The 25,824-nt window shown below is 38.0% G+C and overlaps 2 protein-coding genes across 2 annotated transcripts; both read right to left on the bottom strand.

The window, feature by feature from the left end:
• On the bottom strand, positions 1-1,261 carry LOC108108542. The gene is made up of 3 exons (XM_017216617.1): positions 738-1,261; positions 155-675; positions 1-91 (listed from the first exon to the last, which is right to left on the bottom strand). Exons 1-3 carry the CDS (start codon positions 1,201-1,203, stop codon positions 41-43), a joined length of 1,038 nt encoding a protein of 345 aa, XP_017072106.1. The 5' UTR covers positions 1,204-1,261; the 3' UTR covers positions 1-40.
• Positions 1,262-5,423: 4,162 nt separating this feature from the next.
• LOC108108541 (cell death protein hid) lies at positions 5,424-24,544 on the bottom strand. The gene is made up of 4 exons (XM_017216616.1): positions 23,675-24,544; positions 10,785-11,283; positions 9,912-10,230; positions 5,424-7,932 (listed from the first exon to the last, which is right to left on the bottom strand). The coding sequence occupies exons 1-4, from the start codon at positions 24,009-24,011 to the stop codon at positions 7,852-7,854; spliced, it is 1,236 nt and encodes a 411-aa protein (XP_017072105.1). The 5' UTR covers positions 24,012-24,544; the 3' UTR covers positions 5,424-7,851.
• Positions 24,545-25,824: the final 1,280 nt, after the last annotated feature.

Below are 25,824 nucleotides of genomic sequence, written 5' to 3'. Positions count from 1 at the left end.
TTGGGCTCCAGCTTTTTAATCAATATTTTAAGGTAAAGCATTAGCAAGTCATGGTTACCCATGCAAAATCAGTATTTGGGGTGTCCTTCAACTGTTAATAGAATGGTTTACTTATTATACATTAATTTGTATTATTTTTTGTAACTTCGCTTACCACTTTGCTTACGGTTAAATAGCCCAGCAGACAATTCACAACCAATTCCAAGGAGCAGCCCTTACGACGAGCTACTTCTAAAAGGCTGCTTAAGTAACCCTCGCTGGCCTCAGCAGACCAGATTAATACCTTTAAAGCCCGCAATGCTTTGCAGCTTTCAATTGCCACAATGGCATTTTTAGTAGTACCTATTTCCAGGGCCAGGACTGTATTTGCATGCTTCATGATCCAACTGTTCCAGTCATACTTGGCCCTAAATGAGTCGCCACCGATGCTCAAGAATATAGCTTTTGGAAAGGATGGCAAATGGGCGACCTTGTCGGCACTTAAGGAAACCATTCGAAGAGTGGAATATGAGTGAGTTTGAATCAAAGTCCCGCCAGTTATTTCACCAGTTTGGATAACCAAAAAGCTTAGTTTCTTGAATGTGTTGCATATCTGGATGATGTTGAGAGGGCACTCTTTCTTGCCGTATCCAAGGCACAACATTTCCAGATCAACCAATCGCAGAATCTTGTCAACTAATTAGAAAAACAACCTCATTAATAACCACAAATATTTCATTCAATCATATTAAACTTACTATATGTCTCGGAAAAGGGTGTCAGTAACAAGGCCGTCAGAAGAGGCAGTTCCTGCAGGACATCGTATATGGCAGGATCATCGTAGTGCAGAAACAAATTCAAAGTAGTGATGCTCTTCATGTTTTGCACAAAAGTATAGTGCGACAAATTGCCTACGGCTAGTGTAATCGATTTTACATTGGTACAATGCTGCTGAATGAGTTCCAGATTTGAGTAGCGACATGAATCGCCAGTTATCTCTTCCACGGAGGAACCACAAATGGGTATAATATGAGACAGATATTGAGCCTCATGTTCGAATTTATCGAGGTCTAGAGTTGTGTACTTTTGCTTACAGTAATTGGCAAAAACGTGCGCGTAAACTGGATTGCTTAGGGCCAAATGCAACTGATGATCATGACTCAAGCCTTCAAAAAGGCGCTCAGTAAATTCCAATGGAATGACGATTTTAATTATTATTATCATTTTGTAAGATACTTTTAGCAAATCAAACGAGATATGACTTAGAGATTTGCCAAAACTTCCGTGCCCAGGGCTTAAGTCAGCAAATACTGGAACTGGCGCGGTTTGAGAGGAGTAAAAACTTTTTCCAGGGTTGAAATTTAATCGAAATCGGTTAGCATGTTCAAATTCCACTTGTTTCACTTTTAAGAAATATAAATTAATAAGTTGCTGTTTGTTTCGTTTTTAAGAAATTTGGTAAAAACGAGAAAATATGGAAATTATGACTGTTAATTATCAATTAGCACTTGAAATAAATTTAACTTTTATCGGAAAAAATCATTCTTAGGACATTTATGATATAATGTGGTATGACTGTTTCTTTTGAATTTATAATTGTCTCTTTAAGATAATTAATTATAGATTTATTGGTCGTTTGATTTAAATAAATTTTTGGTATTTCAGAAAAGACCAGAAATGTAACATTTCTGCATATAAACATACAACATAAAATAAACAAAACGAAAATTGCATTAAAATTGAAATAAGATATTATACTCTATAAATAATTTACAGAATTTGAATACTTAGGTTGGTTAAAAAGGTAACATTTGTTAAGTCTAACATTTGATATTAATAACTGAAGATTTTTTGTCCAGCTTATTTGCAACTTTTAGATTTTGTGAATAAAGGGTCGAATTATCGATTTGCGTGGTTTGTTACAAAGTATCGATATTCAGATAAGATGCCATCTAATTCCAACTGATAGTTTTAGAAATGGTTTTATCGTGTTCGGAATCTTGGAAATGGTACGCACTAAAAAGCATTAATGAAACTTCAGTTTCATTTACGTTCTAAATTAAGATACAAATATGAAATGTTCATTTGCTTAGACTAATAATAATCCAGAACTTATCTTTCTATAAAATAGCAAAAAATATACCGCTAGTCAGCGCTGCTTGGTCTTTATAATTTTACAAAATAGTCAAAAGAAGGCTTATTTTATTATTTACAAAAAGTACGGACCTGTATAAGTATATTTTATACATAAATTAACAAACATATGAACGTGATCATCACCTTAAATGTATATTTCCTGTTCACAAGAAGGGATTAAAATGCGATGTCGTACCACCAAAACTACTCTTTTCGTATTTAATAAAAATGAGTCCCGGCTGCAGGTTTGCGTAAAAAGGTTGTTAAAATTATTATGAAATGCCTGTTGGCATGCAGGAAACCAACTTCAGTCCGAGTTCCAGCCATTTTGCTAACGTTTTTCGTCCTGGACAAATGACCACTTATCAACGTGTAATGAAATATGGTGCATCTGCTGCCATAAAAGACAGCCCAACCCTCTCGGTTGGCGCCTTTGTCCTTGGCTGGTCAGCCTTTTGTCCTGCCATGGCAGGATATGTCGTATGAATTATGTTGATGGCCCCCTCATGTCCCCACCCATCCGTCGTGCGGGTCTCATTTATTACATTTTGGCTTTTTGACAGATTGCTAAGCGTAGTAAGCGTTTCCGCACTAATTTCCGTGTCCTGCAACTATTCGTTGTCTGGCCGGGTTGATGCACTTGGAAAAATTATAATCACAGATTATCAGAGATAAGAAGAAATTTTTTAAGTAATAAAAACACTTGAATGCTGTAGAAGTTGTGATTATCACAAAATATAGTATATAAGGTTTTCGCGTTTCTTATATCCCGAAAAGTATGCAATTTTTGTTAAGTGCATTTGGCCAGTATTAAAAGGCAAAAGCAAATTACTCATCACATCAACGGTCAGCAAGGGTCTCCTGTTCTGGTGGCTTTTTATTATGTATGCCATGTACAGGGATTTTAATAAATCGTTTGCTACCATCTATGAGTATCTCTTCGTCTCTCGTCGTCGGACATGCTTTTGAGCTTGGATATCCTCCCTCTCTCTCTGGGCTTTTATTAGTTTGTCAATAAAGTGCCAAAAGACGTTGATTATGATCACCATATATTGCCTCTCATATGAGCTATCCGGCTGATGGCCTGCAGGCCAGGAAAATTTACGAGTTGTGCTTAAACCTTTTTCCAGATATGAGATTGTTTATTTCCTTCCGTTTGCTTACGTACTTCTTAGCTGTTTTCTCGGAATCCTTGAGAGGCATGTCCTTGTGCTTTCTATTTTCCTATTTCTGCAGCGACAGTTATCAGTTTCTCGATATGAACAACTTTGAGCTGAGTAAATACTAAAGTGCCGAGGGCAAGCAAAGTAAACAGACCTTTTTAGAAAAGAAATCAAAGGCTGGTACTTTAAAATGAATAAGGAAACTAGTAAATATCTTATACTAAATAATTGAACAACAATTTCCTATTACTGTTTCCAAAAGAGAGCTTTAATATAGTTAAATGGGAGGTTGGCTCAACTGTAAACTGAAATATATTGTAAATTGCCCTTAGGCTTAATTTAAACATAAAATTTATAAAATATCGATTAAGTATTTATGTTCTCTTAAGCTCATACCGCATCTCAAAATCAAATATGAAAACATGTGAAAATATCTGTGGTAAATTTCACATGTAACTGGAGGATGGCAGAAGGAATGGGAATTACATCGCAGACAAACGAGACAAGTTTCTTACATTTGTGTACATGTTCCATGAGCCACTTATCTGCATCCATACCTGTGGCTCCTTTCGACAAGGAGGAAGGGAAGGAAGGATTTTTCCTTCGTGTGCATTTGGCTATACATTTTTAATGCACTTTTGCTACCCGTGTGTTTCACACAACCAGCAGGGTTAGGCTATTCGATGTCTGGGAGAGCTTCTCCTTTAATGAAATTAACTTTTTCTTTTGCTGAAATAAGCTGATGCCTTACACTCTCAATGAGTTTTATTTATAATTGAATTACTTTTAAGTGGCTTTCAAGTGGCGAATAGTTAAGCAGGGTACAATCTAATTAAAACATATGAAAACATTACTCCTGGGTAGGAAAAACTAAGTGGGGTTGGGTAAGAAAAATCATTAAGATTAAAGCCAAATGGGAACTGTTTAAGTGTAAGCCAGTAAGACTATTAAGTAACTTGTTTCTTATACCAGTTTGTATTCACAGTTTTACGTATTGTTATATTAAAAAGTACCTTAAACATTTTAAAGTATAATAAATTGGAAAACCCTTTCAACACTTTTCACAGCCAACCCTTCAAAAACCGCAGGCAGTCAATTAAGTTTAATTTACGGAAAATTGGCAAATGCAAAGCACAAATGTTATTAGTCTTAAAATAATTTTAATAAACGGACTGTTTTGCGGTGAGTGTTTTGAGGGGAAGGAGGGTTCAAACTCTGCTAATATATGCCACAAAGTCCTGCTTCCTTTTGTTTATTGCCGTTGGCAGGTGTCGAACCAAAAAGTAATTATCCTAAACCAAGCGTAGGGAATGGCACTATTGATTAGTTTTGTTTCAAATTTAATTGAAAACTTGTAAGATTTCCCGCGATTAGCAGACTCGCTATTCGAAATCCATTCAGGCGAAACGGACACGCGCACGAATTCAATGAACATACCAGTTACAGATTTTAATATGCCGTTTTGATTGACACCGGCATGTGTCCGTGATTGAAGGCGGAAACGGATGTCATGACCGCTGAGCCTGAGGTTTTGCGGGTGGCCAGGTTAACATAATTGCCCAGCAAGGCCACCTTGTTCTATTATAATCGTCATCGCCTGCCTAAGCCGCTAATAACACATCATTTTTGTGACATGACCAACGTGGCCTAGTATCCTGTTACCAAGTCGCGTGGCCTTCCTGCAGAAGCAGCAATTATGACCACTTAATCCGCAAATTACAAAAGAAATACGAACTACAAATTGCTTATTTGCCGCTTAAGTGGCCAGCATTTGGCATTTAAATCTGAGTTTTCCAGCACGCACATCTCAACCCTTAAAATAATAGAAGGGGAGGGGTCCGTTTTCTTCTGGTGAAGGAAAAACTGCACGCAATGATTCAGTGATCGTGGTTTCCAAATAAGCCTAAAAGTATGCTTCTAAAAATTCATTGTTGAATTGATCGGTGTAATATTCATGTAAAAATTTGTTAATCAGATATAAATGTAGAGAAGGGTTTATTTTTGAATGTTAAGAATTATAAGAGAATGCTTATAAATTTCGAAGTTAGTGATAGACTTTACATATTCAAAAATCCACCATAATTATGAATTTTAATAGCAGCTTTTTCATGTTTCGGTGGTCTTGGAAATGAAATAAAATGGCCATTTATTTAAAACAACTATCTTTTGTTTTCAAACATTTTTTTCTTTTATTTTCACTTGTTCTGTAAATCTTACATAATATTTATGCGTTTTTATTTCATGTACACATACACATAGATGTATTCATATATATATATATAATTTTTGTTGTCTTATGAACATATTCATGAGATCAGTAATGATATTTATGTATATTAAAATATTACAGCATAATAAAAAATGTACAATTAAACAAAGTGTTTTCTGCTCTCGAACATAAAACTAAGACAGAAAATGTTTTCTTAAACTGAATTGACAAAAAGTGCTGAATCAAAACTTATGATCGAAGTTTACGATAGCGTATGTATGTAAATGTATAATATGCGAAATACACGTGTGTGTGTGATCATAGACATTTAGCTGTCACTGTTTTGGCACCAAACAAAATTCTATACAAAAAATGGCATTTGATTCTATGATTCGAACTGCGCTATATACAAGGTCGAGTAAAGATACTTAAATTTAAAAACGGATTAAGTCGCATTGGGTCAAAAATATAAATTTCTTGTGTGCTTTTCATTCTGATTTTTTATCCATTTGCTTCGTTTTTCTTTAACTTTTTGTTCGAGTATTCATGGCAAGCCAGAAATCTTAAACAGATTTCCGGACTCAAGGCCACAAAACTTTACCGAGATCATTGTGAAAACTAATTAGCAATGAACCGAGGAAGGAGCCAGGAAAATTCCATGGCTCACATTTCCCCAGTTCATTTGATGCAAAAAATTTACAAAAATAATTTTTCATTTTGGGTATATGGATGTAGTTTTTGTTTTTGTTTTCTGTTTTTGTGGTAATTCAAATTAAGATTGATACAAGTTTTCTATTGCTTGGCTGGGAGTTGTCGTGGGGGGAACTGGATTGGGTCTTTGATTGGGATCGTCACTTAGGCTAAACAAATAATATTGCTTTATATACAAATAAACTCAATAAACGCACTAAACCGACTTAGACACTCTAGAATGTAGAACTAAAACGCTTGGCGAAACTTATCCTAGACTTTTCGTTAATTTTTGTTTCTGTTTCTCTGTTTCACTTGCTGCTTTTTATAACATTTCTCATTGTAAAAAACGGTTGATGTATTTGTATTGTATAAATCCATGAGATCAATGCGATTTTTGGGAATTGTTTTTTCTTTCTTTTTGATTGATTTTCTCTTAATATTTGTCGCTATGTTTGCTTTCATGTCACGGTATTCGATTAGCATTGAAACGCCCTGGAAATTCTAAGCAAATAGTGAAAATTGCCTATAAAATATGTTTTCATTTCTTGTTTTGTTTTACTTTGGCTAGCTGTGGAGATCAATTTGCATTAATTTCCATTGTGAGAGATCATTTATGTGCATTCCAAAAAAGACTGTGTAAGAATGGGAAAACCATCTCTCTCCTGGCCAAGTTTCAATCGTTTTGCCATCAACTTCCTGGGCGTGGAGCTTATTACCTAATATATATGTATATTGTGAGACCAATTTGAATATGATGATGAACAAACAATGACAAAAAAAACGTTACACATAAACATAAATCATAAGAAATTTAACTAAAATAACATGACATAAACCGTAGACACAAAACATCACAAAAATGGCATAAAAACTATATACAAAATTAATTTAATGATTTTTCATTCATTTTTTTGTTTGTTTGTTTGTTTGTTGCGTTTTTTCTGCTTTTGTTTTAACAATTAAAGCTAGGTGTGTGATTTTTTTGTGGACTTACGTTTAAAAAATTCTACTAGTTAAACATATTTAAAATATATATAATTTTTGTTTTGCTTGCAATTCGGAATTACAAATGCGAAGACATTGAAATTGCAGTTTACTTTGTTCTACAAATGAAAGTAATTTTGTTTGTTTGTTCTAAGAAAATGCAAGTGTGTTTGTTTGGAAATGATTAAATGCAAATCAAAGATTATCAAAAGTATCTCAAAAGTTGGCAGTTTTCCATTCTGTTTTCTGTTTTTTGTTTTTGTACTTGTATAATTTGTATATATCTCTCTCAAAAGGTTGTACAAAAATATGCATCAGCAGCAGCAAAATATAAGTGTGATTTGAGTCTCTTGCCAGTCTAAGAGTTTTCGTTACTTTGAGCAGTTTTGAGGAAAGATCTGTTTCGTTTCGATTTAGAAATACAAATGCAGTTCACCATAGACAGATAGAATATATATATATATTGTTCTTGTGTCCCGTCAACCTTCTTAATCTTAACTCTGGCTGTATATTCTCGTATATATATAACAATCCGTTTACGAATTAATGACTTTCTGCTTCCGGAATTAGCAGCTCAATAAATTCGTTGCACTTATTTACGGTTTGGCTATATCTATATATAGACATAGATCGGCATATAACTTAAGCACTAGCTGATTTCACTATAGATCGATCGTCCACGCGGTTTCATCGCGCCGCAAAGAAGCCGCAGCCCATGGCCAAAACGAAAACGGTCACAACAGTTGGCCAAGTGAAGCTTTGTGGTTTCTGAAATGAAGCGAAAATAGTAATTTTATATAGTAATATTATATTTTTTCATAAAAACACTGCTTAAATGCAACATTAATTCAATATTTGAGACAATAGAAGTATCTATCATCGCCCACCCCTCAAAAGAGTCTCTCTCTCACTTTAACCAATAGCTCCCCTGTGTGGCATAAAATATCTAAAACCACACACGTGACCTAACCACCCCTCTGAAAAACATCACCACCCCTCCTCCCCTAAATCAATTTGAACCGTAAATCAAGCGAAACTATTGACTGTCCAGCTGAACAGATGAACTTCATGTGGCCTGACCCAAATGGGCGGTCAACTTTTCTCCGGTCACTGGTGTAATTATTTTTCTATATAACGCACTTGACTCCTCTGCTCCCCCACCACCACCCACAACCCGCATCAATGGTTATATAATTTACACCATTTATTTGTCCAATAGTCCTCGCTTCACTGGCTGCACGTTCGAGCGGTGAGGTGGTGCAAGTGCAACCACCAAAAATCCAACTGACCCTTCGGATATTTATTATGCAAATTTGCTTTTCTGCTAGTTTTGCAGGAAAATTTGTTTGAATTTTGGACTATATTTTGATAGGACTTTTGTGGCTTTGTCGTTGCGGTTAATGGCATGAAAGGCCATCGAACATGTGGCTATATATTGATTCGATTTTTGGTATGAGTTGGTGGGTAATTGGGTATTGAATGATTTGTATGAAATGAATATTATTTTCATTTCTGTACTTTTACTTATTGTATGACTTCTCAATATTTATCTAAGTTTTAACTATGAACTACCAAACTGAGGAAAAGTCATAAAAATATAATATAATAAACTGTTAGTTATACTCATTAAAATCCTTCCCTTAGAAGAACAAGAACCCTATAGAATGTTCCAAATGCATTAACATCTGCAAAAGTACAATCACTAGTATATATGCCTTTTCATTTCAGATTACGGAATTTCTCACGCTCTCATTTAGCAGCTGACAGAGTCTCGGATAAGGTCAGATCCCAGAGAGCTGACTGAGAGCTGCCGATCAGCTCCCAGCTTCCCCAAGGATGAGCCCCCACAACGTGATGGGCGATAAGAGGAGCAGCAGCTTGGCCCGACCAACCAGCCCATACCAGATCCAACATCAATTACAATAAAAACAAATCAAAGTGAATAGAAATAATATTGTATTGGGACTGGACTGAAATGGGAAAATGGTATCAGGTCTCTGAGTCAATGTGTGTGTCATGCGATTGCGATTGAATTTCTTCAAGTTTGCATTTCTTTCAATTGCGCAGGCAAACGCGCAAGAAACTAAAACTAAAAAACGCGACGCGTAAATATAAATATATGGGCTTATATAGAGGCGCCTGCCTTGATTAACATATATATATATGTAAACCGGGACGAGAGCAGCGGAGACAAGTGACAAGAGCGACTCTTTCCTCCGCACTGCGCAATTAATTTTTATCACACATTTAGCATGTGCAAAAAGTGCTATACACACTCTACTCTACTTCGCTAGTTGCAGATACATTTTGTAGTGCGATTCTGAATCTGCGACTCCTTTCGCGTGTGGCAATTTGTCATTCCTTGCCGCTTATTTTTAGCATTCTCCTCTCTCGTTGAGCCTTTGAAAAATGTTTGCCACGTGCCACGGCTACCAGCTAGCAGATGTTTAGCAGTCCCCCAAGTTAATGAACTCCCCAACTTATCTCCTCTTGTTATTCTAATTGTCGGATGGCTAGGTGTGGTGTGGCAAGGGGAAATGCTGCAAGCGAATTTCGTATAGAAGGGGCCTGTCACTTTTTAAATATTTCTCTAAATATACCAACTAGTTTTGGATATGTTGGGATATGAATTTCAAGTTCTATTTTGGATTTTGCAATGTATCTAAACTTTGATGAGTATTAGAAAAAGATACTTGAAATCGCAGAAAAAGTACCAAATACTACTATAAAAACTAACACTTTCTTACCTTCTTCTCGGCCTTCGCCTTCTGTCGTTCCCGCTCCACCTGCCGCTGCTGACTGCTATTGCTATTGGTGGCATTGCCCTCCGCATCGGACGAGGCATTGCTGGGCTGGCTGTTGCTGATCTGGCAGACTGGATTATTGGTACCATTGCAGTGGCTGTTGGAGCTCTTCTTCTTCCTGGGTGGAATACGTCCGTTGAACTCCTGGAGCCGCTCCCGTCCGGCTGTAAAGTTGTCGTAGCGATCGCCAAACTCATCCCAACTGGTCTCATGGTCGCTCTGGTATTCGCGCTCATCCTCGCCCGTCGAGGTCAATCGCTTGCTGTGGGAAGAGACGCATAATGGGCACTATAAATATCGCCGTATGAATGTACAGTATATAGACGAGTGACTTGGGAACGTCATCAGCAATTATCAGTCGGTTCGGTTCAGTTCGCATAATCCAGCGACAACTTGGCGATTTCATTAATTAAAAACTTGGCGTCGTGTCATGGGAATGGAAATGGGGGTCGGGTGGGACGTAAGGTGCTGAGATTGCGTAGAATAGTCTTGATATTAGCTGAGTAATTTATTTTGAATCTATTATATAGCATGCGCATATTTTATAGACTATATTTGCTTGAAAGAATCAGCGAAGCCGAAGAGCTGAAACCCTTCTATGACATAAAATGTTAACAAATCTTCATCTGTAACCAACTGCCCCTTTTCTACTGACTTCCTACTACCCTTTAGTTCTTGTTTGACCTAACTGATAACCTCTCATCACATTTCCAAAGTTCGTCCACCTGATTTCTAGCAGCCCATCGATCTGAACCTGCATCGATGTCCCCCAGGCAGTGCTGTATCTTTTGGCACCCTGCATGGCTGGCTACTCACCGTCTGGCCGCATCCGACTGGCTGCGTTGCAGGCGCATCTTGGGCGCCACTGGCGCCGACAGGGGCGTGGACGTCGACAAAAGGGGGCTATGGATGTGGCCGTGCCAGCCGAAGGCCGCCGACGAGGTGGATGTGCCCGCACTGGCCGTATTCGGAGTGGGTGGCGGCGTGTAGGCGGCATAGTAGGGACCGCCCATCCCGAAGGGGGCGGAGTGATGGTGCATCATGTGCGCCGACTGCTGTGGGTAGCTGTGGCTGCAGTGCATCGCCGGCGCTGACTGCGGTGGCATTGGCTGCGGTGTCGATGGCGCCGGATACGGCGGATGTGGCTGTGGCTGCTGCTGCCGGAAGAAGTTGTACTCCTCGCCGGAGGAGAAGCTCACGCTGGTGCGGGGTGTGCGCGGGTGCGGATTCGGATGGCCGTGGGGGAAGAACACATCGCCGCCCGTGAAATTGCAAGAGGGGCTCGGCGGTGGCGGATACTGGAAGATTTGCGGGGCTGCAACGAAAGGGAAATAGTTTATAAGTTAAATTCGATTTAAATATTTACTTTAACGACGTAATCTGTAAATTTATTATATCTTAAAGTTAAGCTTTTTCTGTAGATTAATGAAGATTAAAAAGTTAGAAGACTTTTATCTTAATTTAAGTCTCGCTTTGTAAGCAAATACAAGTTTTTAGTTGCAGTTTTGCGGTTGTCAGTCATTTTTCCAGTAACATTTAATCACATTCAAGTTTAGTGACTAATATTCTATTATATATTAAAATTAGTTCGCCCTTTTGATATTTTACTGTGCCTATAATTTATACCCGCCATAAAGAGTCATTTTTCCAGTAACATTTAATCACATTCAAGTTTAGTGACTAATATTCTATTATATATTAAAATTAGTTCGCCCTTTTAATATTTTACTGTGCCTATAATTTATACCCGCCATAAAGAGTCATTTTTCCAGTAACATTTAATCACATTCAAGTTTAGTGACTAATATTCTATTATATATTAAAATTAGTTCGCCCTTTTGATATTTTACTGTGCCTATAATTTATACCCGCCATAAAGAGCACCCAACAATGGATGAGGTAAACAAAGGTGGCATTGGCCGGGTCTGGAAGCAAGACGACTTGAGTCAGTGACAATGTAGGGAAGTGTCTAAGGTCGGGGCATTGTCTTGCCAACTGCCACTTAGCCGACTGACTGTAAAGCCCGCCGTAATTATGGCAAGTCCTCTCCGATCGTAAAACCATCCATAAAACGAGATCTGGTAGCCCCCGCCAGTTACAGGCCTCAGTGAACATTAAAATGGAATATCTCCATATGCGAAGTGCAGCAGGAAACCACAAAATGGTGTTTTTAAGATAAATGCACAAATAAGATGTTATACAGTTTCGGTTTTACCTTCACTTCAAGTCGCTTAATTAAGTAATATGGCGAAATTAACAATAAAACTTTACATTAAAAGTATTAAGTAAGTTAAAATGGAATATTTTAGGGACTATAACCCTAAAGATAGTCATAATCACTTCCTAAGTACACATTTTGATCGATTTATTTCCCTTTTGATACATATCCACGAACAATGGCAAATAATAATCCACTTATTCGCAGTCTTAAGTATCTCAAAAGCCGCCTCAAGATACATTTGTATCTGAGTTGTTTACACATCATTGCCGATTCTGAAGCTGGCTTGCCCCAAAGTTTCATTTTTTTTTTTGTATCTTTGGCAAACATTGCCAAGAGCATCTACTTGATTGGGCCAACTTGAAAAGTATCTGTATCTGACAATGGAATCTTTCAGCTCAGCATCATTTATGCATGTAAAGAGAAGCGTATCTGTATCTTCTGTTTGGCCAGCAGTTGTATTTCAATTTTTCTACTCTTCTACAACTGCAATTTCATGCAAATCGACAACAAAAGCGTTGATAGGTAAATGCGCCCAGCTTAGCTGGCCACTTGATATGCGCATAAATTGTGAGCTCCCCCCATTAGTTGGGTGTACATTTTCATTTTCATTTTCATCTGTGTGATTTCTTAATGTTTATTTACTTAAAAAGCCATTGGCCAGCGACAAATGATTGATTGTAATGCAAAATTTATACAAATCGCCAACAGCCAACAGCCAGCAGCTAGCTAGGCAGCCGCCGGCAAAAGTAGAAGTATCTTTACGATTAACAGACAGCAGGAACGATAATTGACCGCAGGGAATGTCCAACAATCTAGCCGATACATCCATCTGTCTGTCTTTCGGCTTTGTCGGTGGTCAGCCGTTTGCAGATACTCGTACACAATAATGTCACTCACTGTCAACCTGCAGGCGACTAATTTGCAATTTGACCCAATAGCCTTGAACTCGAATCGAATCGAAACGAGCCCACAGCTGTTGCGTTTGCCTTTGCCTTTGCTATTGCAGTTGCAGTTGCAGTTGCAAGAGCGCAAAAAATCTGTATTTAATTGCAGGCCAAGATCCAAGCCGAACCGAACCGAACCGAACCAAAGCGAAGCGAAGCGAGCCAAGAGCCACTCCTTGTACTGCAGCCTTAGCATCTGTATCTGTAAGATACTGTGCCAGGCATTTGAAACTAGTTTGCTATGCCAGCAGCTGAGCCAACTCACGTGCGCTCACCGCGCGCCATCGCCAAGTCGCTTTTAACCTTGAAAATCTGCCAGCTTTATAGCTTCAGCTTCAGCTTCAGCTTTAGCTTCAGAAAAACGAAGCGAAGCCAACGGCAGGGATCATTACTGCCTGGCCAACTTATATAACTAGCCAAGCCATGTCGCTGCTGGTGCACTTGGAAAAAAGTACTCTTTAAATGGTCAATTATTCTGTAACTTTTCCTCTAAAATCTTTTTCCATTTCGAAAATTAATATTTGGGTTTTCCAACACTTTTTTCAAGAATTATCTTGTTGATATCAAATACGATTCATTAATAAAGATGGTACTTTAAGTACCAGATGTATTTTCTATAACATTTTAGTATCATTTTTGATCATTAAGACAAGTTCTACTTTCTTCCCTTTTCTTCCTGTGTACAGCCTTTATGATCGAACTGACGAGGTATAAAATCCACAACCAAAGCACGATAAAAATACTTCTGCTAATCGCAAATTGTCTGGAAAATTATTTACCTACACATTTCCTTGGCTTTCCCATTTACATATGAGTTATATTTTCTCTACATCATCAATTTAAATTAGCCAAGTGATTGGAAATCGCATAAGTTGCTGTAACTTACTAAACTGTGATTTAATCCGAGATCTAGAAAATGTGTAGGCTAACTATCTGCTATAAGATTTAATCTTTAACTTAGTTAGCAAGTTTTAGATTCCTTAGTTAAACGGTAATTTGGTTTAACAATAGTAACTTTTATCTAAAATCTCAGAACAAATTTGCGAATATGCTAAAACCTGTGATTAGGTTTGATTTTATCTGAATTTTTGTGTGCTTATTTGTGAGCTTATAAAGTTGATTATTTAAGAAGGTTATATTAACGAACATTAATACTAATTAAGGGTAAATTTTATGTTATTTTATTAACGCTTTAAATAGGTGCTAATCAAGGGTCTTGGTTTATTGGTTTATAAATTCAATAAAAACAAGCTTGATAACTTAGAATTCTTCTCTAAAATCACACAGAAAATATTATATTCTTGTTTAAAGTATAAAATATTCCAAGTGGAGTTCCTTTTCTGACCACCTCTATAAGCCAGTTGAGCACAATCATCATTCACGACACCTTAACAGTTTTTATGATCACAACTCGATGCGGGCACTGCCGTAGTTGTTGGTGACGAAACGTGACCGATTGTTGGGATTACTTCAGTATTGTTTTTTGTTCGATCTCAGTTATATTTCCAGGGGCGACAATATGTGCAAAATGTTTAATTGAATTACGAGTGCCAAGCAGTTGCATCTGGACAGAAGAACGGAGTTTGAAATGAAAAAAATGCAATTATGTGGATAATTCACTTTAATTCTCCGTCGGTTCTAGGCGATGTTGCAACCATTTCTAAGGCCGCTGGGCAGCAGCAGCAGCAGCACTAGCACCAGCTGACAAACATCAATCAGGCAAAAGTTTAACTAAGCAGAACGCCTTAGAAAAAGCTCAAGAACAGCTCTCGGAGGCAGCGGAAAAACGTGAAAAATGCCTCGCTTTAGTTGCCACACAAAAGAACAAATCGTCGTCGGCAACGTTGAAATGCATTTTTAGTTGTGCCTTTGCAGTTGATTGCATTTGCAGTGCAGTTGCAATTGCAGTTTGCTGGTGGCTGGTGGCTGGTGGCTGGCTTACCCGCAGCATATGTTGCTCATTATAACCTTGAAGTGCTGGCTAAATGCAAAAATAAAAAATAAAACTACACATAAAAATATACTAGAGTCACCGCACCGCACGGGTGAGTATGAATAAATACGAGTACTCGTATCTCAAACAGCCCAACTCGAACAATTGCGTCGCACTTCGGAATCGGCGGCCAAACGAGTTTGCAAAGTGCGAGTTCTATAAGTTGGTCAGTGGAACGGAATGGGAAATGCCATATGGATCGGACAGATATATATCTCGGGGAAGGAAGCTTGAGCTGAGATATAGGAAGGAAGTTGTGGCTGACCTGGCAATGAGATGGGAATTAAATATGTTATGTAATCTAGAGAGATCATTTGGTTACTCATTAATGTATCTTTAAATATTAAATAAAATTTTTAAAAAAATAATCAGTATTCAATAAAGGCTTAAAGTATATTCTGGCTGAAACCTAATGATATCTTTGATCAAACAACATCGAATATAAATCCCTCTTCCAACCAAACAATCTCATGTTTCATTTTTGCCTTCAAAACTCCTCCAATCGTCGTTGAATCTTTCAGCAAACTGCAATCTCTTCTCCCAAAATCTCGAGACTCCTCAAAGCCAGCGGCAACTTCACTTGACATTGATGAATATTTAATTTAAAATTAACAAAAAAAAAAAAAAACAGAAGAGAGAAAAACAGAACCGAAACAAGCTCAAGATGACAGAACAAAGGAACACTCCACAGCGAACTCCGTGTTGGGGTTAAGCAAAGCTCAAGATTACAACATGAAATGCATGTCAGAGGCCTGAATAACTTGGCCAACTCATTTTACAGTTAACACAAAACGCCCACACACGAAGAGGAAGCACACAATAAGCCATAACAACCAAAAACAGTGAATAAAATCCCACAAAAATTACATTTTTGAAGTCGTTCATTTAAGGCGATTTGTCGTCTGTCACGATGCGAGATTACTAATTTGGCTGGCCAACTCGCATTTCAGTTGATCGTCGTCTATCACCTCGATTTAATTAGGCAACAAACAGCTGCCGATTGCCAATGTTTTCCCCTCTACTACAGATCAACGGTACTATTGCTCATGGCCAAGGCAAGTGACTAATTAATTGATCTTCAGGAAATTGCTTGAGAATTCGGGAAACAATGTCGCTTAAGCCCGATTAAGAAACTCTGTGTTCTCTATATATGACAAAAGATGCCTTTTTTGGCTGTTTTTCACAATTCGATCAACTTTTTTGTCTCGAACTGCATGTCAATCAGGTGTCGATCTATGTACGTAGCTTCAATCTATAGATCAGATATCCCGCTGTTAATTACCAATTTTGGTAAGCCGCTAATTAGCCATTTGTGGAATCCGAGAAGTTTGTAACATTGTATAAATGGCCAAAAGAGAACGGTGAGAAATATGCGGAAGTTAATGACAAATTTGGGAAAGTCCACAAGTGATTCATTGAGAAAAGAAGGAGAAAGTTCTGGAGATGTTACAAGGATGATTCTTTGATCCACAGCAATTTAATTAACTTGCGTAATGCCACAAAGACAAAGAGAAAGTTTCTTTGTTGACGATTTCAGAGGGAATCAAGTTCACGCATTGCATTCTTCAGATATCAAAACAAAAAACAAATATTATATAAATTTATCAAACGGCCGCATGCATCAGCACATTACACTTGATAATAAAGCCTAAGGTCAAGTGCTTAAAGAAATTAAATCTCATATCGTCGGCAATTCTAATTCAGACTTTGATGAGGCAATTCAGTCCAGTTAGCTTTGCGTTTAAAAAATATTTTTAATCATCTCAAATGAAGGTTAAAAAAACAAAACGGGGCCAGCCAACACGCAATCTTAGAGTTAATATGCAGGAATTTAATAAAATATTTCAAGAACTTAGTGCCGTTGGGCGGCGGCTTTAAGGAATGAGGAAAACCCTTTGAGGGACAGCTGAATAGAATTCCGAAAACCTCCACCCCATGAGAGCATTTTCTGGAAATAGCTCAAACGCTTATCACGACAGCCCAGCCAGAGCCAGGGAGCTACAGAATGTGCAAGCTGCTCAATATTTTATCAGCGACAGACAAATGCAATTTTTCAATTTCCTCTCTTCACTCCAAGCCCACACACACACACACACAACAAAGGGAAAACAGCTTAAAAGGCTATAAAAAGCCAAAGGAAAATCAGGCATAAGACGACGTTCCCAAGGAACTTATACGATGCACATCGATTGACAGGAAACTGAGCGAAACACAAGTCTTTGGTCTTTGCAGTTGTTTGCATATTTTCCGGGCATCTAAAGGATTTTCCGCAGGAGTGAAAAAGTGGCGAGCATGTGTTTTGTGTGCCAGAGGAACATATAAAAATGGCTGGGGGAAAGCAGTAAAATATAACTGGCTGAATCAGCTTGAAATAGGATCAAACAAATATAAACAAAGGTCTTAAAGAAAAGGCAATATCTTTGAGAATATTTTCCACATTTTTATGGACTAGAACTAAATTATCAATTCCTAAAAGCTAAAACTCATTAAATCTTTAACTGGCAAAGCAAGGCACTGCTTTATTCCTTCAGTAATAGCCTTTTTGGTGCATTTTTTAAACTTCCGCACTAAAACCGTGGCCATAAATTTTGCCATCGCCACTTAACCAAATTTTATGAATAAACCGAATCTCCGCCCAAAGCTTCCATGCAATTAACAACGTAAATGCGAAAATCACAATTAAACAATAAATAAAACTGTACGCCAGCATTCGATCAGATGCAACGCAATTAAAATAATTAAAAAGAGTGAAAAAGAGAAAAAATACAAAACTGCAGCCGCAAAACGGCAAACTGCACGTCTCAACGGCCGCGGAAAAAAAGTTATTAATAAATGAATGGGAATTGCATATGCGACTGGGCCAGACTGGCTGTCTTCGCTGCGTCATCCAAGCCACAGCCACTCGGTGCTGGCGTGCCCGAAGGGTTATCTATACTCGATCCACCGATGCATGTAAGCCAACTGAACCTCCCCACCACCCACCGACTGACTGACTGCCTTTGGCGTACACAATTACACCAGCTTATTTGTTGATTTAATTGTCGTTTGGCACTTTGTTTGCACATTTAGTAAGCGCATTTGATTTGTTTACCAAAGAAGTTGATATCGATGCTTGGGAAGTGGGATCGGGTTTCGTTAAGTAGGTTTTTATGGATATTTTTCAGGCCTTTTTCATTTGGAAGAACTTAAAACTTCGTTAGGATTCAATATAAAGTCTTGAAATGATTAAATTCGCTAACTTTTCCTCCAATTTAAACCCTCAAAAGCAAAGATCTCTCCCATCTCTCATTAAGCCTTACAAACATTTCCCCTTTGAGAATCAGAGAACACCTTCAGCGAGAATGTTCCTTTGAGAGCTCATCGCGAGGAAAATTTGAAAGTTAACTGGTGTCTGGAGCGTTCGCCAGGTTGCCAATTATAACAAGTAGCCAGGTATGCTGTCTGCCGTCTTTTTTTGTGACGAGGAGTATATCCTGTTCTTAGTTTTCCGCCTTTTGATACATATCCTTTTCCACTTCTGCCTTGAGCGTGTCGCACAAGTTCCATTGTCCTCAGTTTGCTGAAAAGGAGTCGAGTTGTCAGCGAGGAGGATTGGGGCCTTATGGCTTGGCTTGTCTAGGCTCAATTTCATAACAAAAACTTGAGCACGTTCTATCCTTAGCCCCTCCGCACCCCCTCGAAACTTAACCCAAACGCCTCAGTGCAAACAATTTAGCACGGCCTCAGCGGAGACTTAATCAAAAGCCAACTTAGGGATCCTGGCAGACTGTCGTCTGAGCCAGAGCTTGAATCAGTCGACGCTTATAGTGCCTCAAAAGTGTCAAGTTTATATTCATATTCAGGTAATACGTTTTTTTCTTATTAGACAGAGTGCCTGGCGGCCATTTAAACTTGAAAAATGTGTAAAGTTCATTGCGCTGAATGGTGTTAAATGTAAACAGGCTGGAGAAGGTTTTTCTCTAGCTTGCTGACAGACCGAATAGTTGCTGTGAAACGAGTAATTGCAAGAATTTAAGCTTAATCATAGAAAAACCTTTTGATAAATTGGCAATCTCAAGATAGAAGTTATGCATTCTCAATAAACCAACTTTTTAAGATGTCTTCTCACTTCTCTCGCCAATTCAAAATGAAAAATGTGTCTCACAGCTGGCTCCTAAGTTTTTCCCTCACCAACTACTTTCAACTTTTATGAGCAAATAATATTCGAGTAAAGATTTCCGATTCGATTTGTCGCAGCTGTTTCGGGCAGATCATCAAAAAATGTTTATTAAGCCAGTAAACTCATAAAAAACTAAGCTGTACGAAAAAATAAAACCATAAAAAACTGTTGTCTTAAATGAAATGAAACAAAAAACAATTACAAAAGAGGCAGCTCAATAAAAACACAATTTGCTGAGGAAAAATAAAGAAACGCAAGACAAAAACAGAGGAAAACAGAAATTCACGGTCAATGTAAAGGCAAAGCCATAATAACAACGAAAAATGCAAAAAGAAAAGGGAAAAAAGAAGCAGAAAAAAGCAAAGTGGAAAATAAATAAAAAAAAAAAGCTTCGTATAAATCAGCTTGGCAACAGGCCAAACAAATCGAGATGCAAATGACGATGATGAAAGCAGAAGCAACATCCTATCCTCCTCCCATTTTCCCCTTTCCCACCCTCTTTTGGGTAGGCTGTACAAAAAAAAAAAGAGTTCAAAACTTGCGGTTAATCGGAGCCCTTGTCTGCCCTCTCTTTCTACTGGCATCATCACATCTCTTTCTCTTTCTGCGCAGCAGTCAGCTGTGTTTTGTTGCCAGGCAGGCAGGATGCGGCAGGGTCGCCATTTTTGCCGCCATTATGCAGCCTCTTTTACCGTTAGCTTCGGCAGTGGCATCCACGAAGTTGCCGAGCAAAACAAAATGGTTGAAAATGTCAAGTGCGGCAGAGACGCCGGCAGCGAAAACAACGCCTAGCAGCAAAACAGCTGTTGGCAACAGCGGCAAAATAAAGCCAAGCCAAGCGAATGATGCGAATTGGCAGGCCAAAACGGAGCGAATAAACATTTTGGGGTTATGTTAGGTGGCAACAGTGATGCTCGGAACTTGGGGTACTTTTTAGGATGCAAATCTAGGTACTTGGTACAAACTTAAAGTTAAGAATTTGATCAATAATCGGTATGATTTTGCTTGTTAAAATCAATCTTTTAAGTCTATTCAAGAAATATCTATAAACTTCAACTGGGTACGACTTAAAGTACCATCTTTGCTCATCACTGATTAGGAACCACTGCTGTCATTGCACCTTTTGTTGGGCGCCGTTTGGAATGGGTTAAAAGGGTGTTGGGCTCTTTGGATGTTGGCTGCTGGGTGCTTAATCCTCTCCCAAAACAAAAGGCTCCCTTTGGGTTTTTTTTGTTTTTGGTAGGGAAAAGCTCTGTTGGTATTTAGGAATTTTGTCGGGGTTGTTTGCGCCTCGCATTTTTAGGCTTTTAGGGTTGTTAGCTAGCTGGCTGATGACTAAGCGCGTTTGTGGCTAAAAGTATTCCGTAATTCTGGCTTACATCGATGCATGCAAGGGGAACCAGGAAAAGGGTGCCCGCTTCTTGGTTAACTACAGTTTATCCCGTTCTTGATTCGAGTGCCTTAAGCATTGTTCACTAGTTTCGGGATGTGTCACTATTAGATAAATTATCCACTCGAGTGGCTAACTGAAGTACATGGTCGTTGAGTGTAGTTAAGGGCTGTTTAAAGACATGTTTGGGAAAAATGAGACTTGACTTTGGAGGGTAGCTATTGAAAACCGAAAATCAGATTAAAAAAGCTTTGCAATCACAATTTTTAGTTAGCCTAAACCTCTCCCTTCCAAATAATTATAAAATATGATCTTAACGGCTGAAAAATATAGAAACGCCCAAAAGTGAGTCACCCCGAAAACCAAGAAGGGAACTCTTTTCAGTTTTTTATTTTTGGCTGACCAACTGTTGCTGACAGTCGCGAAAAAGGTAACAAACCAAATAATAAAAAAGCGAAAATAATAAAACAACGATTCGGTATAGACCGACCGCAGCTGGCAATCATCGACAGCGACAAAATCTATTATGCAAAGGCAACAAAAATTAAGGAACGCGAATGGAAAACCGCAAAGCAAACATGAAAAGCGCGCGCGCAAAAAAACAGAAAAACAATGCAGAAAACTGACCGCACTCAACGTGGCCGAGCACAAAAGCTACTTAAACAACCGTTAAGTCAAACACTTTGCAAATGGCCCACACCCTCAGCCCCTGTACGGCCCCCATTGGAAAATTGGAAAACTAGTTGCCTAAGGTCAAATGGCGTTTAATAATTTGGGTTAGCCGAACTGTAACAGATACGCCACAGAGATACGTATCTCGCAGATACCCAGATACATAGCCACACATACTCAAAAGACTCAAACTACTCGAAAAACTCAAAAGTAAGACATTCGACTCGAGTTTGGCGCGTGCCAATTAAACGTGCTTAGCTCTTTGCTCCCAGCTCTGTTTTGCCGCTTTTGGTTTATGTTTCTGTTCCCCTGCTTTTGGCCAGCTCTTTTTTTGCTGGTCCAGCACACGCCCAATTTTTATGTTGCCAAGATATACGGGTAATAATATCGCCTGACAGCCAACTTGGCAATTGTCTTGCATCTGTCTCGCTTTTTTGTTTGTTGAGCTTACCACATTAGCAGATTTTAGCCAGGATTGGCGGAAGATTTATGAGCCTAGTTAAGGGGTTTTAAACGAAGGATATCGATCTTAGCTTGATTTATTGTTCTAGTTATAACTTCTATTACTTCATTTTCAAGTGCAGGCTAAAATGCATTCATCTTAAAGATACTGGATAAATGGATAATGATCACAGCCGCATTGATCATTACCTTGATCACCTTAGAGTTTTCACATGTTAATATGTAATATCGTTTATCCTATCTGAGTATCTTGTCCTATTTACCAAGTTAACTAAACATGCTTACCAATTCACTGTTACCTGATCCAGTGATTCCCCCCACATGTTTGTGTTTTTGCATTTTTGTGACTTCCAGTTTATTTGGCCAACTCCCTCTGCCCCACTCGAAACTTCTCAATTACTTCTCAATTTTCCCCTTTTTGAACTTGTTCGATTAATTTTTATTGAATTACCGTTTTCGGTTGCGGCTTCCTTTCGAGTGTGGCCGAGTAACTTAATGCAAATTTCGTGTTGCCTCCGCTCTCCCTTTTTTCTTGGCTGATAAGCTGACAAAGTGCTGACCTGACCATACACAAAATATAAGTAAAAAAAATAAGAAAAAAATGAAAAAAGAAAACAAAAACAAGCTGGAGGCAGTTGACGCAGTTGCTCGAATCGCTGGATGAGTCAACAACCTTGAAAAGTGAAACTTGCACAAGGGGAACTGAAGCATTTAACAAATAAAGTCACAACAACAACTTGGCTAATTGCTGACCCATTTAAAAATGAGAAAAACTTTCTTGCCTCCCAATATATCTTTGTGAATTCGACAAAATTAAATATGTCAGTGGATTATGATTGCATTAATCCCAAAAGAAGAAATAGTTTGATTTAATATTTCTTAAAATGTAATTGATTTAGGAAATTATTTCCGAGAGAAAGAAAGAAATTCTTGAAAATAGGTTTACTTAAAAATTAGTTTCAGATCACTCTTAGATGAAACACAAAATAGGTTTCAAATACTTAAAACCATTATCTAAACTTGTCAATTTTCTTTTTTATTTTGTCCCTAGTAGGAGTTTCTAAAGGTATACTGCAACAGTGAAATTACGCAAATTTTAAGATAACTTTTCCAACCGATTTAATATAAATATCACATTTGTCTAGTTTTAGTCACTTTTCAGTTCCTAACAGTCACTTTATGTCAGATCGTCGATCATTATTTTTTAGAAAAATAAATACATTCCTAAGAGGACGGCTTTTTTAGTCGTCATTTCTTTGTTTTTTACATCATTTTTTTATACTCTAACATAACATTAGTAAACATTTTTGTATGTCCTCTAAAATTAGTCAAAAGCCTCTGCACTTTCTTTTGTTTATTGTTATAATCATAAAGTAATGATTAACATCCAAGAAACTATAAATTCGTTTCGTTCTTTTGTCTGGATCGTGTCTTTTTGAATAGAAACTGTCCTTCCAATATTTTACAAATGAGCTTAATTTCAACTATGAGATAGTTTTTGATATTTTTGTTTTTTATTGGAAAGTAAACGTAAGTAAAAGTAAATTATCAGATTTAAAAAAACTTAAAATTTTGAGGTGTTTGTTTTTGCTGAAATATCTATAATGATTATCAAAATCCAAGAGACAAATTAGTTGGGGTCACTTTTAATACAATGGTCTGAAAAACAGTATGATAATCAAAAATAATCCAAATATCTTTTAATTTTTGATTTTTTAAATTGTTTTATTTCTATAAAAAAATGAAAAATTCCTACAAAACATAAAAATCTCTAAAATAAATTAAATATTACCTCCCTAACAGTAAAATAATAAAGTATAGAAGATAAAGTTATTAGAGATATTCCAAGATATTTGTAGACTTACCGCTCTGCTGGCTCTGGTACATCCTGACCCACTCGTATAGGGCGTAGAGCACCTGGTCGGTGGGCAGAGGCGACTGCATCGGCGTCTGCGTGGCCGACGAGGTGGTGGTGTTCGGCGATTGCGAAGCAACGCTGCTGGCCCCGTCCGAGGACGAAGATGCGGAAGAGGACGACGAGGACGAGGCCGAGGAGACGGAGGACACGCCCGAGGAGGAGGCAGTGGAGGATGCGCTGGAGGAAAGTGGGAGGTTGTGGGGGGAGGAGTTGCCCGAGGCTCCCGATGAACTCGAAGCTACGTCATCGGCGCCGCCCTCGGGCAAATAAAAGGGCACGGCCATTGTGGTGGTGTGTGTGTGTGAGAGCTGGGTTCCTTTTTGTCCTTATCCGTTTCCTTCCTTCCTGTTCTTTGCTTGCACTTTGCTCTTCTTCTGATTGTTCTTTGCTGGTTTGTTTTGTTTTATTTCTTCGTTTAACTTTTTGGTTAGAGTTCACTTTAATTGATTTTGTATTTCTTGCGCAAGATTTTGAATATTAGAAACTTTTGCATTTTTCGTGCAGTTTTTTGTTATGGTTTGTTTTTTCTTCTTTTCTTTTTTTCTTGATTTGTCAAGCAACACTCAAGTCAAGTATTCGATGGTTTGGTTAGTTTTTCGGATTCTTTTGCGTTTTTCATCAAGCTTTTTCGTGTTCAGAACTGATTTAAAAACACAAACAACTTTTCTCGCGATGGCATTAATTTGTTGTTTTTCGTTTTGCTGTTGTTGTCAATTGGGGAAGAGCACTTAAAACGTGTCGCAGACTCAAAGAATGAGGGCAGGAAACACGTCTTACTGGCTCCGCGGCTAAAAAAGAACTGTTCGTACTGGAGCCTCAAACTACGGCAACAGTGCCTCGGCAGCGGCGTCGGCAGCGAGGCGGCGTAGGCGCAACGTAGGCCGCAGCCAGTGCAATCGCAATCTCTCTCGCTCTCGCTCGCTCCCTCTCCTGTACATGCACATGCATGCATGCAGGTAGTTATAGAAGGGGCCAGTGGTGATGGGGAGGAGGCGGTGGCATGGTGAGAGAAAAAACTTAAAAAATCTCGCTCTTTGTGTGCCCTTTATGAGTCGATGAGCTTGTGGGTATATTAAATGTCGTATCTCAGTTGCTATACAGAGAATCTTGCTTATGTTTAATCAACATAAAATTGTCATAAAATCTAAAATAATAAATTACAAAAATTGTATTACACTTAAATGCTGTTAAGAACATTTTATGCAAATTAAATAAGTAAACTAGTGACAAGTAAATAATTAAAGGGTATACTCAAACTTGATCTCAGAACAGAACATTCTATCTCGTTTCAACTGAGAGTGAGTGGGTAGGTTGTCTGTTAGTGTGGGTATACCCATGTATGTGTGTGGGTACACAAAGATCTTGTTGAGCAGGTAAATGCTGAAGAAGAAGAAGAGTCAGTAGAATGAGCGGAGGCAGTGACGCCAACTGCGCTGCCCAGCGAACGTCAAAGCAAAACAAAAACTGCAATTGTACAATTCTCTCCGCTTGTGGTTGTTGCTATTGCATTTTGCTCTTGCCTTTTGATTTTGATTTTTATATGTTGAAAAAAAGAGAGAAAAAGGAGAGCGAGCGTTTTTAAGAGGCCTCAAAAAAGCAGTAGAAATAGTGTGAGTGTTTGGGAGCAGAATCTTCAAACGGACCAGAATAAAGTATTAAAAAGGTAGTAGACAAAAAAGAAGTCATTTTATTTAATAGGAGTTAAATTTATTGGATTTTTACAGTCCTTTAGAATTAACCAAATAAATGTAAATATTCTTTCTAATTTGGAATTAACTCTTATGATATTTTTAGTAGATGTTGATTAGGTTTTATTGAAAAAAAGGGGAATATGTCAGGTGTAAAATTGTGAAATAAGAATGACATTTTTGGTTTAGTTTTTTGTTTCTTGTCTTCTATTTGGAACCATAAATATGTGCCATAGAAATGCATTTTTTTATTTCTTATTGGAATGTGTTGTATGTGTTCAATATGTAAAAAATATTTAAAATTTCAAGTCAAGTTCCGACTGATTTTCAATATTTCTGATTTGGATATTTCTTGTTATTGGTTTTGTTTTTTTTTATCAATTTCACCATATATCAAAAATTGACTGTG

The sequence above is a fragment of the Drosophila eugracilis genome, unplaced genomic scaffold (assembly GCF_018153835.1).
Source record: "Drosophila eugracilis isolate 14026-0451.02 unplaced genomic scaffold, ASM1815383v1 contig_2154, whole genome shotgun sequence".
In the NCBI taxonomy this organism is placed as follows: Eukaryota; Metazoa; Arthropoda; class Insecta; order Diptera; family Drosophilidae; genus Drosophila; species Drosophila eugracilis.
The sequence above is the reverse complement of the archived record's forward strand: the minus strand, read 5'-3'. Positions and strand labels throughout refer to the sequence as shown.

Excerpts from the sequence above, each read along its gene's own strand:
- LOC108108542 (XM_017216617.1), bottom strand. The coding sequence starts at position 1,203 with ATGATAATAATAATTAAAATCGTCATTCCATTGGAATTTACTGAGCGC. Across the intron at positions 676-737 it reads ACCCTTTTCCGAGACATATA|TTGACAAGATTCTGCGATTG; the intron begins GTAAGTTTAATA and ends TTTTCTAATTAG. Across the intron at positions 92-154 it reads ATTTAACCGTAAGCAAAGTG|TTGAAGGACACCCCAAATAC; the intron begins GTAAGCGAAGTT and ends TTCTATTAACAG.
- LOC108108541 (XM_017216616.1), bottom strand. The coding sequence starts at position 24,011 with ATGGCCGTGCCCTTTTATTTGCCCGAGGGCGGCGCCGATGACGTAGCT. Across the intron at positions 11,284-23,674 it reads GTACCAGAGCCAGCAGAGCG|CCCCGCAAATCTTCCAGTAT; the intron begins GTAAGTCTACAA and ends CTTTCGTTGCAG. Across the intron at positions 7,933-9,911 it reads AGGCGAAGGCCGAGAAGAAG|AAACCACAAAGCTTCACTTG; the intron begins GTAAGAAAGTGT and ends GCTTCATTTCAG.